This window comes from Catharus ustulatus, chromosome 3 (genome assembly GCF_009819885.2).
Source record: "Catharus ustulatus isolate bCatUst1 chromosome 3, bCatUst1.pri.v2, whole genome shotgun sequence".
Classification (NCBI taxonomy): domain Eukaryota; kingdom Metazoa; phylum Chordata; class Aves; order Passeriformes; family Turdidae; genus Catharus; species Catharus ustulatus.
Genome location: NC_046223.1, coordinates 73146437 through 73164422, shown reverse-complemented (window position 1 = coordinate 73164422; position 17986 = coordinate 73146437). Strand labels below are relative to the sequence as shown.

The window sequence follows — 17986 nt, the reverse complement described above, 5'->3', positions numbered from 1 at the left end:
CCAATGGGCGCCCGCCTTCTTGGCCGCCCTGCCAATGGTGCCGCGCGGTGTTGCGGCAAGATGGCGGCGCGCGGCCGCCGAGCCGGGCAAGGGGTCGGAGTTGCTTGGAGGTGGTGACGGGTGGGGAGAGCCATGCTGCGCTCCTCTCTCCGACAGGTGAGTGGGGTCTGTCCGCCTGCCTGGGATGCTGAGGAGCGGGATGGTGGTGCCGAAGAGCGGGGCAGGTTCGCAAGGTGACCGAGGTCCCTCGCGTCTTCTCTTCCCGGCACGGCCCGGGAAAGCGCTTCCCTGGGCTCCTTCCCTCGCTTCCCCCTTCGCCCCGGCGCGGCCTCTGTCACCCGGCGGCCCTGAAAGACGCGCTGCGCTCTCAGGTGTCGGCGGCGTTGAAGGAAGGACGAGTCACTCCCACGGAGCTCTGCCAGCGATGCCTGGCCCTCATCAAAAGCACCAAGTTTCTGAATGCATACATTACCGTAACGGAAGAGACCGCTTTGAAGCAGGCTGAAGAATCAGAGAAAAGACGTAAAAGAGGTATGTTGGTTTGTAAGTAATGTCAGTCCCTAAAAAGCTGCTGTGGAGGAGCTGGCTGTGTTAGACGAAGCACCTTTGCTTTTTAAAGGAGCTGTCTTGGCTTGTTTGGCTGCTGGGGGATGAGGCTCAGCTTGAGGTTTCCGTGGGTGCTCGTGGATGTACATTTGGCACTCAGGAGAGTATCTAGTCCAAAAATCAGAGGGAAAACGTGGACTAAACGAGGCAGTGCAGGTTAAATAGGCTTTCTGCCTCTTGGACAGCACTGCTACTTGATGTCTGCTGCTTCTTTCTCTCGGCAGTTCATTTGGAATGTGCAGCCAGCACGGTACTTGAATAGACAAGTCATTTACAGGCCTCCAGACTGGGATAGGCAAACAGCTGGCATAACCTCTTGAGCTTTTAATCAAGAAAGTAAATTAAAATTAAGCAGCTTCATTAATTGCAGTTAGTAATTAGAGAACAGAACAGCTTTCAGTCCTGTTATCTGCAGCACTTAGAAGTTGGCCATCCTCATTTTCCTTTCTGTTTCAAGAAAGGCAGGAAAGGCTAATTTTTACCTAATAGAATACATGTTTTCCTTCCTGAATGACGTTGTCCTCTGGCATCTTAATAAAATTCTCAGCCATGTTGTTTTGCTTCCTGAGGTAGGCCTTTTAGTTTTCAGGTTGGCATTTTTTTGTGGTGCTGTTTGTTCATTTTGCCTTTTTTATGGTGGATTATTGTTTACTTGGGGAAGATTTTCTCTACTTCAATAATTTTTCATATCTACTGTGTATGTCAAGTAGGCAGTATTTATGGCTCCCAGCCTGGTGATAAAGTGGATTTAGCAGCACCTATGGCTGAAATAAGCACTGTGTTGTCACACTGGAAGAGTTATGCACTCCTTTGGGATAGCTGGATGAAAGCAGCTGCCTGTCTGGAGAGCTTAGACACATTCGCAGAGCTCTGCTCTGTGAGGCCAGGTCTGTTTTGGGCAGAGTGCTCAATACTTGAGTTTTAATGAAAGATGGTCCTTCAAGATGGAACAGACAACCATCAAATGCCAAGTAGAAAGCAATCTTGCTTCCAAAAACCACTCAAAGGGACATGTAAAATAAACAGTAATTGAAGAGAACATTATATATAGCACATTTTGCTTTAATATCTATTGTTTTACAATCATTCCTATTGCAGGTCAGCCACTGGGCATTCTAGATGGAATTCCTATTGCTGTAAAAGACAACTTTAATACAGCTGGCATTGAGACAACATGTGCCTCAAATATGCTAAAAGGTACAGTAAAGCTTTTAAAGTAAAATCAGATCTTTTGCTCTTTAAAGGGTTTATGGACTGGTGTCTTCCAGAAATCCAAGTATTTTCAAAAAATTAGCTGGCATAATCTGAGGAAATACATTTATCCAATTTCACTAGCCAAGTTCATCTGGTATTATGGATGGATCCTTTTCTTCTTCTAAGCACATTATCTCTTTATTTATGCTTGTTTGCATTTAACAGGAGTTATAATAAAAACCTCTATATCACAATGAAATGGTTCCTAAGTTCACGTTTTCCTTCACGTTGCTTTTAGGTCTAGAGGAGAGCAGTCAGTACTGTTTTGCCTAGTGAAATCCAAAGACAGTCCTATTTTGTTGTTGTTGTTCTGTTTATAATTGTTGTCTTAAACAGTTTTTTCATATGGCTCTAGGAAAAGTGGATGTGAACAATCCCAACTTACAAATCACATCCTATAATGCTTTTAAGGCATTTTTTAAAAAATTACCTAAACTCAATGTTTCTATTAACAAGTCATGAGCATTTTCAAGGCATTACAATGTTTCTATAGTAAAAGTAGGGAGCATTTCTTATATCTGTTTTATTCTGCACAAAGTAAAACTATGTTAATCCTTGTGGAAGATAGCAGAAGTAAATTAGCAGACCTCTAATTTGATTGTGCTTTTTTTAATTGCAGAAGAAACAAAATATTACTTTACTGTTGTAAAAATTGTTATATTACCTGAGATACTTTTCCTTAAAGCATGTTCTCAGACCTGTTGTGATTGATTGTAATGAGTATTAGGAGGTGAGAGTGGAGAAGCCCCTGTCATCATTCACGGAGTGAATTGGTAACTACTTGAGGTCTCGTGTCACTGTCATAGTTATGTAAGGTCTGAGTGGTAATGGCAACTTCAAAATGTTCAGAGTAGCTACTTGTGAAAATAATTTGTATCTCACCAGTTGCTCTTAATTGTTCTGTTTGTTTTCAGGTTATATTTCTCCTTACAATGCTACAGTAGTTCAGAAATTACTGGATCAGGGAGCTGTGCTTTTAGGTAAAACAAACCTAGATGAATTTGCAATGGGGTGAGTGATGCTTATTATTTTTAAAGTGTTGATTTTACATAAAATAGCATACATACCATCTGTTCCAATCTACCTGTTCCTTAACTCCTTTTTCTGTGAGGCAAGACAACAATGAATACTTACTGGAAAGGTACACAGAGCTGCATGAACGTCTCCCTGAGCATTTACAGTGTTGTGTAAACGATACAGATGCTGAATTTTGTGAATATAGTGTTCAAATGTAGCTGTGCTTGAGAGGCAGGAGGCAGTCCAGCTTTTGCAGAGGGCCAAGGACAAGTGGCCTTCTTGTAGATTCAGTAGTGTGTTAATGGAATTGGTTACAACACAGTTAATTGCTGCCTTTTCCTCTCTCCTTACTGACAGCTTTTTGCCCTTAGGTAATTGTTATCATGCCCCCAATTGCAGTCACTACCTCTGCCAGTCGGCCACTGGGGTAATTTATATGGGTACTCCCTGACTTGCTGCACACAGGCTAATCGAGAGCAAGGCTTTTAAGTTACCTAAGCTAACTTTGGTGACTTTTTGTCAGGAGCACACTGAAAAATGCTCCTATGAATTGATTCTTCTGCAAATCAGTGAAGGCAGCCAAGCTGTAGCAAAGAACAGCATTGGGCTGTTAGGGATGGGAATTACTGCTAAGTTTGGAATGGAATCTCTGGGACTTTAGTTACCCGTGAAAAACAGTAAATGCTGTATTTTGGGTTTATTATACTTAAATCAAGATTGATTGGAAATTCACATGAATGGGGTGGAAATACTTCAACAATATGGTTTTGAATAAAGTAATTTTTGTGTAAAAAAGCTATTCCTCAGAGGAAGAGCAGGTAAAAAGCTTGGGAAAACCTGATAATGCAGTATTATAACTAGTTTAAGTTCATTAAAGCACAGGATTTTCCTAGAAGGCTTATCGCAATACTGGCTTCTCATTCTGGTCTGTGTGTTTGCATGATTTCTTGATCAGGGAGCAGATCAGCTCTAAAGTAATGATGTCTCAATAAGGTTGGTTTTCAACTGCTGGTCTGTCTTTGATGATTTAGCTGCCAACATTGGCACCTTGCAATCATAGGGAGTGTGGGGTAGAGGGCCTGAGGAAGGAGGAAAGTACACCCTGGCAGCTCACACTTAGGTGACTGAAGCTGACTGAAATCAGTTTCTGAGAAGCCAGTCTGGCATTCTGAACCAGTGAACTGTGGCCTCTGCAGAGGGCTACAGGTTGAATAATAAGTGGCATTTCAGAGAAATGCATGTTCCTGGTATTGTGGAGCTTTTTCTCCACCTCTAGCACCATGTTCTTCCTCACAACTGTGATCTTGCATCAAATGCAGGGCTGGAAAAATGGAATACCTTGGTTTTGAAAGAGATGTGCTCCTATACTTCTACATACCTTAAATCAGTTTTATGTCTTTGTGACTCTGTTCGTTTCAGTGGTATAAGCAGAAGATAGAAAAATGTACCAGTTCAGGTTCTGTGTCAGAAACTGATGAACAGCTATAAATTTTACAGTTGCATGTAATGTTGAAAAAGTTGACTGCATAAGGATTTACGTACACCAATTTGAATTTTGAAATTTGAATTTGCAAGGATGATGATGAATTGGATTTTAAAAATTAAATTGGTGAATATAGTGTGTCATTTGTCACTTCTGTCTGTATTTGTCCTGTCTGACTATCTTAGATCTGGGAGTACAGATGGAGTATTTGGACCAGTAAGAAATCCCTGGAGTTATTCGAAACAGTACAAGGAAAAGTCTGTCCCAAAATCCCATTCTGAAGATGAAGAGTATAACTGGGTAATAACAGGAGGGAGCTCTGGAGGCAGCGCGGCTGCTGTGTCATCTTTCACATGTTTTGCGTAAGAGCCTTTTAAAATTGTCGTGTCCTTAACGTCTCAAAATATGTTGGAATGTTTTAATTTTATAATTTCCTTCTAAGCTAGTATGAAATAGGAGGGTTATTGGCACTGGCATGCAAAAATTTATTTCAGCATCCCTAGGTTATTTGTGGTACATCATGAAGTCAGAATTAATCCACTCAGACAAATTTAGATTTACTCATTTCAGGTATTATTCAGTGCTATGACCACTTTGCACTGCATGAAATAAGATTATGATGGCAGTAAAGGAGTGACAGTTTCATTCTTATTCCCTCATAATCCCTTAAAAAAGTCATATGGGGTCTGTGACACATCCTCTTCCTCATTACAGTAATTTCACAATTACAAGCCGCACTGAGTATAAGCCACATCTCCGGGTGTCGGCAACATTTCGTTCTTTGTCCATAAATAAGCCGCACCTGATTATAAGCCGCTCTGTCGTTCGCAGCGAGGATCCGCGTGCAACAAAGTTACCAAATAGTAACAGAACCGCGGCATGGCGGGGTTTACTGGCTCGGCTTGGGCTGTGCAGGCTCGGCCCACTTGGGGCTGCCGATGGGGCCGGGTGGCCCAGCTCGGCGGGGCCAGCTGCCGCTGCTGCTGGGCTCGCTCGCCCCGGCCTGGTGCTGCCCCGCGGTGGCAGGCGGGGATGGACCCTGCTGGCACCCATGGCGGTGGTGGCAGGCGGGGATGGAGCCCCCCGCTCCTGCGGCAGGCGGGGGCGGGAACCCCCTGCTTCCCCCCCGAGCCGCAGGGATGGCAGCACAGAGCCTCCACCCTCCCCCTGGGCCGTGGGGATGGCAGCATGGAGCCCCCCACCTCTCCCCCGGGCTGCGCTGCCTGAAGGAGGGAGCCCCCCGCCTTCCGTTCCCCCCCGCCGCGCTGTCGGCACTGAGCTGGCCCCACTCACCGTGCAACACAGTAACCAATTGTAACAATTGCAAAATCCTGCGTTTTGCTGGCAGGTGCTGGGCTCAGCACCCTGGCTGGCACTTCCAGGGTTGGAAATTTCAGAAAATTTTTCACATATTAGCCACTCCTGAGTGTAAGCCACATTTCCAGGGTGGGAGCAAAATTTTAGTCAAAATGGTGCAGCTTATAATCGTGAAATTACTGTAATTGCATTACACAAATACACACTGAAAATGTAATTCAGCAGATTGAGAGATCCCTTAATTTGTGGCAGTAGAATAATCTTTCCTTCATTCTGTTGTTTTTACAGCATAGTTATGTAATAGTACATGAGATTTGGGACCTAAAACCTTTAAAATCCCATACTCTTTTAACACAAGAGTACAGAGTACTTACTACGTAGGTACTTACAGACTTCCCTGTTTTTAAGTTAGAAGACAGTTTTATTATTGGCGGGTTTTTTTTAGGCAAGTGTGTGTTTATGGTTTTTTGGAGTTTTTTTCCTAAAGGAATTTAAACAAGCTGGATTTTTTAAAAATAGTCATTATTAACTGTATGGAATAGCAACACACTATTTAGCAAATCAGTTATCTATACTATCTTCCCCATCTGACTGTTAAAACTGATCACAAACCTTTACACCTTGCATTTTATGCAATTTTTAGAGCTACATGTTGGAGCATGTTTTATAAAAGATTATTTCAATTGTGCTCTTAATTGGAAGGTGTTTAAAGATGTTCTTTAGTTACTTTATTCTTGTTTACCCGTAGATTACATGACAAGCATCTATTTTGTTGTTAAAATATTCTTGCTAGTGTAGATTACAACTTTTTAAATTACTTTTTAAAATTATATATCCCTTCATCTCCTTACCCTTTACTGGGATGTAACCCACTCAACATTTTAATACTGTTGAAATTGAACTCCATGAAGCCATTCCCAAGGACTGCTGGTCCTCATCCTGAGCCAGAATGGGCTGATCCTGAGAGGGTCTGGCACCTTTTCCATGCTGGGCTCCCATTTTGCACTGCTCAGCACACTGTCAGATCAGGGAGATTTTTTGTCCAGCTACTTTATTGCATATAACATATTGTATATCCATCCTGTTAGTGCCTTTCAAGCACCAGAAATGCTGCCAATCTTTACATTTTCAATTTGAGATTTGGATGTCCAAAAATGCTATAAATCTGAGGATGTTTTGCATCAACACAGAGACTTTGAAAAAAATTCCACTGCAGGAAAGTCAGTTGAATTGGTTCAGCCATCTCAGAAACAAATGGCTATGGGAAAAGTCATATACTCACTTCAATAAAAATTATACCTGTTCCTGAAGTTTAAATTGCTTTTGGCAAAGATTTGAATGAAAACTGCTTTCTCTTTTTAATGCTGCTTGAGTTAAATTTATTAAAATCAAGAGAACAGCATGTTTTATTTCAATGCTATTTTTGAAATAAAAATTTCAATTTAGAAAGAACAAGGTGTCACCTGTGAATAAAAAAAACGGAATTCAACATAATAATAATAATAATAATGTGCTGTGTTTTAATTGTACCTAAGCTACTGTAAACTGGGAGTTCTGATCAATCTTTGTGGATTTGGAAACAGGGAAAATCTTTCCAAAATATTCCCTCTTCTTAGGGACAAGAAGTGTTGCATTTCATTTTTATCCTGGAAAGTGCTGCTTCATGGTGCATTGGCTGCACAATAAATAAGATATCAGTGTTGAAAACTGTTCCCTAAATCACATGATATATCAGTTGGTCTCCACAGTATTGGAACAGAGAAGGCAGAAGAAGATATTTGGGGCCATTTTCAGATGGTCTGAATTCTACCTGCCTGCCTCTGCAGAGAACAAATGAAAAATAGTTATAAAGAGCAGAATTTAGGCTGTGTGATTACGGCTTCTGATCTGGAAGAATTCAGAGTTTTAAATCCATGCATCTTAAAGCCACACATTCTTATGATTTGGAAATGTTCTGAATTATCTTACTAATGATGATCCTTTTGAAACCATAGAGCCTTAGGGTCAGACACAGGAGGATCTACCCGAAACCCTGCTGCTCACTGTGGTGTTGTAGGTTTAAAGCCAACGTATGGACTGATCTCTCGCCATGGTCTCATTCCTCTAGTGAACTCCATGGATGTGCCAGGAATCCTAACCAGATGTGTGGATGACGCAGCAGTCTTGTTAGGTATTACTATGTCATGCATCTTTGTTTACAGCATTTCCTCAATACAAACTGAATTCTGAATTAAAATGTAATTAATGTATGTTTTCCTGGTCTTCACGTGTTGTGTCATATATCAGGTTCACTTGCTGGACATGATCCTAAGGACTCTACCACAATTCAGGATGACTTTAAGCCATTTGAACTACCGGATTTGCCTGATGTCAGCAAGCTTTCAATAGGAATTCCAAAGGTAACATTTAAATCCTGTTAACAGTTATGGACAGGAAGAACAAATAAAAGACACATAACAGAAAAACACTGGTGTCTTGTTCACCACCTCCAAGTCTCCCATGATTTGAAACAGTGAAGACAGTAAAAGCAGCTCCTGGAAAAGAACCGTATGTGTGTGCTCTGTTGCCTGTCCAGGGAATTTGGAGTAGCATACACTAATGCATCATCTAAAACATGTTGTTGTCATGGTGGGAAGCACTGTCAGGAACTTTAGGGGAAATGGAGCACTTCAGTTCTTAGTTCTCTTTGTTGCTCTTTCATTAGTCCACTCTGTAACCTCAAATTGCTCATGGTGCCTTCCCATGTGTTTGTGCAGACCTTTGAGATACTCTTCTAAATGGCACTGTGTTAATATAGAGCAGAATTTTAAAGGCAATTGAATGGCACAAGGAGCTGTGATTTGCAGAGTTCTAATAAGAACTGAAAGAGCTGTAATTTGGCATCTGATGTATGCAATTCAATCATGTTTGTAACTATAAGAGTACTTGAAATTTAGGAGCAAAATTTGGGACTTCAGCCTATTTTTAATTTAATAAAGGCTCTGCCTTCAAAGAGACAATGTGAATAACATTTATTAATTGGATTCTCAGTATTGGAACCTAAGCTGGAACAGGCATACCACAAGTTTTAATTTGGTAAGCAGAGATGTTTACTGACCAATTATTCACCATCTGTGAAATGGAAAATTTACATGCCTAGAAGATTGATCAGCTGCTTACTGTTTAAATCTTGATAAATCTAAAATTATTATATTGATTAATTTTTCCTATCATTTGGATGTTTTTTTCCTACTGCTACAGGTTATTCTAAGCAGATACATGCATACATTAAACATAGGTCATAGCTACTCAGAAATCAGACAGTATTACAATACTGATATTATGAGTTAGAACTAAAGCAAGTATGTTCAAAAATAAGGAATTTTAATAGAAGGTCTATAATTTGGTTGTGAAATAGTAATGTAGCTAATCTAGGTCTTCTCCCAATCCCTTGATTGTAGTTCTTCTTTGGTGGGTGGTTTTATTTGTTTCACCAAGGTGTGCCAGTTGCCACTGCTAATGCTATGGCCATTTCTTTTTGTTTCCTGCTTGCAGCAGCCCTAGTTTTAGGATTTAGACCTGAAAAATTTCTACCAATGACTGCAAAGCAGTGCAGTACAGTCTTGATAGATAAATAAGGGGATAACTGGGCAATTACTCCTTCAGAAGAAACTTTTGAAATTCCATGATCTGTGACACATATGTTGATCCTACTGAGATGACCATAATACTCCTAAGAAGACTGAATCCTGTTAATCTAATACATCTTGACTGTATAGGATTTAGAAGATGCAAAAAGCTTTAATAAGTACTTTAAATCATGTAATGGTTGACATAATGGTTTCAGTGTATTTTTAGCTGGGAGTTTTTGTGTTTTGGTTGCTATTAGAAGTAAACCAGTGTGTAAAATAAATCCTCTTCTTGTTTTTTCTCTAAGGAATATCATGCACCAGGGCTGTCTAGTGAAATTTTGTCTCTCTGGTCAAAGGCTGCTGACCTGTTTAAGAATGCAGGTGCTAAAGTGGTTGAAGTGAGCCTACCACACACTCGTTACTCAATTGTCTGCTATCATGTGCTGTGCACAGCAGAAGTGGCATCAAATATGGCCAGGTTTGATGGACTGGAATATGGTAAGGCCTCTGAAAAAACCTTTTTCTCAGACAGTAGAAACATTGCTGGATGCCATGTAAAAGTGTTAGTTTTCGTAGATTTTCTTTTCATGCTTGGATGCTTGATGTTATTTCTCTAAGAAAGTAAAAAAGTCCAGATAAAAATGTGTAAATAGATACATAATATATTTCACTACCAGGCGTATCAGTGTCTGGGCTCAAGATCTACTTCAGTATTTCCATAATAAAACAGGAATGTTTTGTTGTTTTCCAGAATAGTAGCATGTCAGACTGCAGCAGTGACCTGTTGTACTACTATACAATTAAATCGTAAGGATTACAGGAAGCATTGATACCCAAAATGTCTTTTCAGGACATCGTTCTGACGTGAAGGATTCCACCGAAAGCATGTATGCTGCAACACGGCGAGAAGGCTTCAATGACGTCGTAAGAGGAAGGATTCTATCAGGAAACTACTTCTTGTTGAAACAGTAAGCAGGACATCTTGAAATTCAGCTTTTCCACGTTAATGAATTCTTGAGCAAATGGTGATTAATTGTTTATCATGACATGAAAAAGAAATTGCCCTAATACTAGTAGCTGTTTGTATTTTTATTGTTGCTTTAGCTCTGTAATACCTAGTGGACTGTTAATAATGAACAAAAATGTTTTCCCTGAGTCTTACCAGTGAGCCTCCTAAATTAAATAAGTAAAACAACTTAGTGATATTTTTTCCCCTACCAGAGCATTATTGGCATGCATTAGTTAAATTAGGCAGAAATCTACCCTATGGTATGACATGGAAATCATACTGAAGTCATTACTGTCCTAGTGTTAGAAGTTCTGTAGCTGTTAATCTCATTAAAACTGCATAGAAAAACTACTGGTACATTGTAGCGAGGTCTTCTACAGAAAGCCAGAGACACGGCAATTAAATTAACTGCAGCTCTCTGCCTCAATGTACAGGGAAAGAGCTTGGCATTGGCAGAAGTACTGAACTGAAGTCCTTATAGAAGTCATGGTTTTATCCAGCTCACGTAGAGAAGCTGGCGCATGGATCAATTTTACATTTTTAGTTTTCAATCCTTATCCAGCAGTCCTAATTTATGTTAGTAAAAGTGCTGTTTTTCTCTGTCTGAATTTGTTCAGATACTAACAAAAATATTAGGCATGTAATCAGTCTCTGTAGTACACTTGCTTTGAAAGAGCTCTGTCAGCAAGAGTATTCATCAGATGTGACTTCTAATTGCTCTCAGAGACAGGAATGTTGTCAGTCAGTCTGTAACAACCAGCTTTTATGGAATGCCGATATTCCTGCCAAGTGTGCTCTCTCTGCTTACAGCTGTCCAGATCAGCTTTCCTAAGGCTGCTTTAAAATTCACGTAGTTAACTCTTCTGTGACAGAACACACAATTAGTTTCCACCAAGATGGAACAGGAAGAGTTGTGTTCCTGTTCTTGAAGAACAGACTGCAGGGTTCAGAAAGCATTCTTAAAGTAAGTAGTAGAGAAAACCCAGCTGTGTTTCCTGCAAATGTTGCCTTTTACAGCTGATTTTTATCTTGCTTTCCAAAGTTTTAAAATGACCAGGTGATTGTTCAGGAAGTTCTGTTTAACATCTTTAGAGATGACATGGACAAGGGGATCAAGTCTTCCCTCAGCAAGCGGGAGGCAGACAACTTTTGCAGACAACTCCAATTTGAGTGGTAGTGTTGATCTGTTAGGAGGGCAGCAAGGCTCTGCTGAGGGATCTGGACAGGTAGGGCTGAGGCCAATTGTATGAGCTTCTACAGGGCCGGGTCCTGCCCGTGGGTCACAACAACCCCACGCAGCACCGCAGGCTGAGGCAGAGTGGCTGGAAAGCTGCCCAGGGGAAAAGGACCTGGGTGACAGCAGCTGAACATGAGCCTGCTGTGCACTGGTGGCCAAGAAGGCCAATGGCATCCTGGCTGTATCAGCAACAGTGTGGCCAGCAGGACCGGGCAGGGATTGTCCCCCAGTACTCAGCACTGGTGAGGCCACACCTCGAATCTTTGTTCAGTTTTGGGCCCCTCACAACAAGGACATTGAGGGGCTGGAGCAAGTCCAGAAGGGCAGCAGAGCTGGTGAAGGGTCTGGAGCACAAGTCCTATGAGGAGTGGCTGAGACAGATGGGAATGTTTAGCCTGGAGAACAGGATAGACTTTGTCACTCTCACTACAACTATCTGAAAAGAGTGTCTTCTCTCAGGTAACAAGTGATAGGAAAAGAGGAAACAGCCTTATGTTTCACACTGTGAGGTTTACACTGCATATTAGGAAAAATTTCTTCACTGTAAGGGTTATCAAGCACTGGAACACAGGCTGTCAGGGGAAGTGTTGAACTCCTCATCCCTGGAGATTTTTAAAAGACACGTAGATGCGGCACTTAGGGACTTTCTGAAGTTAACAGCTAGGTTGATTTCTGAAGTGATTGTAGGAAAAGGTCTAATTCCCATTTTATAACTTACTAACTTGAATCTGCTGTTTATTGATTATAACAATTTTCATTGCTGTTTTTCAGAATCTTAAATCTTTATATTACTCTAACAAAGTGAGTTTAGGCAGTTGCAGTTGTTTTATCTGTAAACACTCTGGCATGTAGTAGTTGGTAATACACCACTCCATTTTTCTCTCACTTTACCTTTTTTTTTCTTTCCTAAATAGCCGAGGGTTTAGATGACAGTTACTTTTGAAAATGATTTTTTCTGAATTTAAGATTCCATATTTATCAGTTCTGCATATGGAGTTAAAAGGAACAATAGACAAAAAGCTGACTAATGTGTTTCTGCTTCAGAGTTGTGTAAAGACAGAAATCTATAGACTACATGTCTACATGGGGGGAAAAAACAAGGGTAAAGATAAGGTCTTTAAGTATTCTACAGAGATGTATACTACAACCACATACATAGCTTTAAATCCATTTGGAGTTCTCCACAGATGATGGGACTTTTTCATGTGTTTCAAGTATCTTGCTGGATTGAATCCTAAATGGTTAATTTCTGTTTTTCAGACCTGTGTAGTTCTGTATTTTCTAGACTTGGCCATGCTGCCCTACAGTGAAATTAGGTGAGACACCAGCTTTTCACCCAGAGGGTGGTTGAGCATTGAAACAGACTCCCCAGGGCAGTGGTCACAGCACCAAGCCAGTCTGAGCTGTGCTCTCAGGCATTGTGGGGTTCTTGGGGTGTCCTATTCTATTATTGTAAAGTAGGATTTTGTTTTCCCTACACCTTTCTTCAGCTCTATGCCCTCATCGCTTCCTTCTCTGCTATGAGAGCATAAACACGTGTGACTAAGCTTCCAGTGTGAGTCCAGATTTTATCCAAAAGGATTACTGGGCTTGTCTTTTTCACAGTAACTAAGAAAAAAAGTTCTTTCCTTTGGGAATTAAAGTGTCAGGCGTTTATGTGCCTCTTCCTTTCTAGGAACTATGAGAAGTACTTTGTCAAGGCACAGAAAGTGAGACGTCTCATTGCCAATGACTTTGGGAAGGTTTTCGGGAGCGGTGTTGATATTTTACTCACTCCCACCACTCTGAGTGATGCAGTACCATACACGGAATTCATCCAAGAAGACAACAGGACCCGCAGCGCTCAAGATGACATCCTGACACAGGCTGCAAACATGGCTGGTGAGTAGGGACAGGAACTCAATTTGTTTTCCTTTGCAAAGTCATTTTAAATGTCCAGTCTCTTTTAAACCTTCTCTTCAGAATCAAAATATTTCACCCCCATGTTGTAAGTCTTACAGTGGTAACTGGGTCTAAGAACAGTTTATTAAATGCTTGGAAATGTAAAACTAGATTTTAAAGCAGGGCACCTTGGAGCTGAGTGTGGGCTGCAGGTAAGATGTTCCAGAGACAGAAATCTCTTTCTAAGGAAAGCTTACTGTCTTTTTCAGAGGATGCTGACTTCTTAAATCTCTCTAATTAATTTCTTGTGATCATCTACCATTCAGTTCATTGAATCAAATTATTTTAGCTGGGTTTTTTGTCTACATATTTTTTTTCTGGTTCTCTTAAAACTGATGCAAAAATTAGGGTTTACTAGTACATCTTTGCATGTGTATTTTTTTTCTTTCAGGACTGCCAGCCATAAATGTTCCTACAGCCCTTTCAGAGAGAGGCTTGCCAGTTGGGCTTCAGTTCATTGGACGTTCATTCCAGGAGAAGCAGCTTCTCACTGTAGCCAAATGGTTTGAAAAACAAGTGCAATTCCCAGTGATTCAGCTAGAAGAAGCAGAGAGGCATGACAATGGTGTCTTTCAGCATCAGAAGTCTGCTTCTTTTTCATAGCCTGGGACTTGCTAGTCAGCTAGAGCAAGAAAGCTGTGGGAATGGTCAAGAAATGAATTTCTGCAGTTAATTGTCTTTTGCAGAAGTAATAATCTGTTTTAAGAAGATGTTACACAGTAATGCACAGTGGAATCATGACAGCTTGTTACAGTGTAATTAAGGCAAAGTGAATCATTAAGTAAACATTACCATGTTATTGAGAGCCATTTCTTATTGATATTAAAAACATCAACTTGAAATTGTGAATGTTATGCCTGTGAAGTTGATTTTTTAATCCCCAGAGGGTGTGTAAGGTATCTGAGCAATTGAAGAACTAACCTGAACTTTTGTGTGAAAATGTCATGGCTGTTAAAGGGCTTGGTTTCCTTCTGGAGTGTAGACTTTTGTAATGACAATAACCAGACAAGCTCTGTTGGAACAAAGGTATCAAGGATCTGTTCACTAAGAGTTAAATACAAAAGGAAATAAGGGAATAACATAGAACTATAGAATGCTTTAGATTACAGAAGACTTTTAAGATCATCAATTCCAACCCCCCTCTACAACCTTCACCACTCATATCCCTAATGCCCCATCTACACATCTGTTATGTAATACTTATTAAAGTCACTATAAAAAAGAAAAACTTTATTTCTAAAAATTGTAGATGGATCGGTGAATTTTACATATGCCAAAGCAAGCTTCTTCAATACCTTTCCCACATAATTAAAATGTTATGCAACTAAAAACCACACATTTAAAAAGCTAAATTATACTTTTAAATAATAAAAATCAAGGTATAGCCCATTTGCAGCCTCGCTCTATCTTCTTCCATAGAACAGTCTGTAGGGAACTTGCTTTTTTCTATTAGTGGGTGATGATGAATTGAGAATCCTATTAAAATATTTTCACTGATGTGATATTACTTGTTCAGTAATTTAGGTGTGCTGTAGTCATGCAGGTGTGTTTTAGAGCAGCTTGCTGACCAGAGCTCTCAGTGAGGTTATCCAAGTTGCTGTACCTGGATATATACTTACAATAGCTGCTCTTTGATGTGCACATCCCAAACCCAGACCTACCACTTGCTGTTTCTGAAAGTAAAGATTAGTGTCTTTGGCCCAGAGTCTGAGATAAAATCGTGGCTGTGGAGAGCATTCCTGGAGAGACGTGAAGCACCTTAGAGTGTTGCAGGAGAGAACAAGCTCAGGATTGTGCTATCCCTTGGAAAATAATTCTGGACTGACTTCTGACCTAATGGAAGATCACTGCTTATGCTTGGCAACATTTCTCTTAAAATTTCCTCTGATGTAAAGAGGTATCTGATGGGAAAACCGGGTGAAGGTGTAGATTCCTACTCCGTGTTTCTCAAGCAGTTAGAGGAGGGGTAGGTGGAGGGTCCCTGTGTCTGCACTACATTTTTTTGTAGTGGGTCTCCAGTTCCAGTCTGCAGAACCCTCTAAAGAGCATTTCAGAAGATCACAGTGATGACCTGTTCTGATGCAGGTCCTTCAAAGTTTCTGCTGCTGGCAGATTATTGAGCATAGAACAACTGTATGGGGAAATACACAACCAACCAACCAACCAGACACCCACTCTGCCTGGCATTTATAACTGTATGTTAGCAGCTGAATTAACAATTGTAGGGACTTAAACTCCTGGGTAGATACTTAAATTTCTGAGCTATCAGATTCACAGCAGCCCCAACAAGGTTTCTGTCCTCCTCCCACTCCTAGCTGGTTTGCATTTTTGGGGATCATATGCCTATATGCTCTTTCTGCCCTCCCCTTTCTAAAGTTGGAGTTTCATCAAATCAGAGGCAAGAATCTAGGAATCAGTTTGGTCAAGCTGCTGGAGGATGTAAGCAATAGTTCCTTACACTGCAGGAGAATAGCTAAGAGACTTCTGCTGTCTTCATATTAGAAAAACTGGTAGTTGACTGTGGAGACCCCAGCAGTTCCCAAAGGAGCTTAACACCACCACCTACCTATAGGTACAGTGGTTGTGAACAGAGCTTTGTGCAGCTGCTCTGGAGCCAAGTCACGGCTTCAGAGTTAGGAACAGAAAAATTGTGATGCCAGATAATTAGACTCTCAAAACCCCTTGTTACAGAAGCACAGGAATTCCAAGGAGCAGGAAGGTCTGGAGGTAAAAAAAAATAAGAAAAAAAAAGGAAAAACCCAAAACCTTGCCTATGCAAACATTTTGTACAGCGGTCTTGAAAAACAATTCACTGAAATAATAGAGTTGGAAGTTTCATGGCATTGCAGCACGGTCACAGTGGGAGGTAGGTGTAACCTTAGCACACATTGAGCCCAGATTATTCCAGTGTTTCCTGAAAGAAACAAAAGCTAGAGCTTTAGCAAACAAGCAATCTGGGTTTTGGTGCAAATTGGTTTTTCTTCAGATAATGAGAACCTGTAAGGACATTGTAGAGTGGAAAAGCTTTATTTGAGATGAAGATCTTCAAGAGCTTTTGCTTAAGACAATTGCCATTTGATATTGGTATTGCACTTTATGCAGTTTCCACATACAAGGTTTTCCCTCACCTTCTTTAAGAACACTCATAAAAAGGAGAAATTCAAAGCAAAATTTAACCTCAGTGCTGTTCCTTCTCTGTTCCTGCATTTCTAGTTTTCAGGTATCATGCACTTAATAGTAGCTATGAATTCATTATAACTTCCAAAGTGTTAGTCGTTTCTCCATGAGTTTTATGATTCACCCAGGAACTAATTTGTGGAAAGCTGCAATAAGGAATGGGCTTTGTACCCTACTTGGGGAATCCCACAGGCCTCCCCCATCAGCTCTGCCCTGCAGAATACTGAGAGCATTGCCTACCACTGGACTGATGGGCAGCTGAAAAGGGAGAAAGAAGTGTGCACAGCATGCCTAAAAATCTCAACTGGAGTTTCATGGCAGTCCTGCTTCATGTTAAATTGATGCCCACAATTCCACCAGAGAGAGCACAGAAATAAGCAAAAAAGCCAGAGGAGCAAAAAAGGTTTATCTAAGTTTGTTATTTTTTTCATCTGTCTTTCAAATAAAAAAGGAAGGTATCCAGTTACTGGAATGTTTGAGAGAGGCAACAAATGAAAAACACAATCTTCTTAATTAGTTCACCACACCTTTGATTGACTAATGTCCAGATGCAATTAAGCGATTCCAAGCTAACCTTCCTTTGTAAGCAGAAGAAAGGTTTTTTTCCCCACCCAGCACAAGCATCCTCATATAGCTGCTGTTGAACAGCAGTAAAAGGTGTCTTTATCTCAGGGGTGCAGGGCACTCAGGGAAAGCAGCAGGAATGCAGCCAGGGCACTTTGCCATGTCCTGTGCCATTTCACAGCCCAGGCTATGGTCCGATACCCACACAGTACGGGTGAAAGTGCTGTAGAGAGTCCCAAGCCAAGTCTGCAGCACAATATGTGATGAAATGGACTTCAAAGAGCTGGAAATACAATCTTTTTCAGTTGAAGAAACTGTTCTTGTATGTCACTGTGTGTGACAGGCAGTGGTGAAAGGATTTGTGTGTCCTGCCTTGCTGCACTGATAGTGACACATGGCTAGCACCACTCCCAAAGGGGAGATAGGCTCCTGCACTGCAGTGTATGGAGGAAAAGAAGTAGGCATTTCATTGTGCCACCCAGGAGGGGACGTTTAAGCTCGGGAAGAGACACTGAGAAAGACAGAAATATTACCTAGGCAAGCTGAGAAACATCAGGAGGTAGAAAGCCCACAAAAGAGATTGTCATAAAAGCTGATAACTCATTCAAGTAGCCAGACTTGGGAGAGGAAGATTGAAGAGATAAAGGACACAGGGATGAGGAAACACACATATTCTCAGAAGATTCTGAGTTGGAAAGGAGCCACAAAGCTCATGAGAAGTATTCTGGTGAAGGAGGGGCCCTGACCTCATGTTTCTAAGTTGAAATCTT

The 17986-nt window shown here is 40.9% G+C and overlaps 1 protein-coding gene across 1 annotated transcript; it reads left to right on the top strand.

The window, feature by feature from the left end:
* The first annotated feature begins 32 nt into the window (after positions 1 to 32).
* Positions 33 to 14324, top strand: QRSL1 (glutaminyl-tRNA amidotransferase subunit QRSL1). Its single transcript, XM_033055396.1, has 11 exons — positions 33 to 156; positions 372 to 531; positions 1705 to 1803; positions 2775 to 2871; positions 4546 to 4722; positions 7672 to 7847; positions 7964 to 8076; positions 9594 to 9786; positions 10139 to 10256; positions 13210 to 13415; positions 13867 to 14324. The coding sequence occupies exons 1-11, from the start codon at positions 133 to 135 to the stop codon at positions 14076 to 14078; spliced, it is 1575 nt and encodes a 524-aa protein (XP_032911287.1). The 5' UTR covers positions 33 to 132; the 3' UTR covers positions 14079 to 14324.
* The last annotated feature ends 3662 nt before the right edge of the window (positions 14325 to 17986 follow it).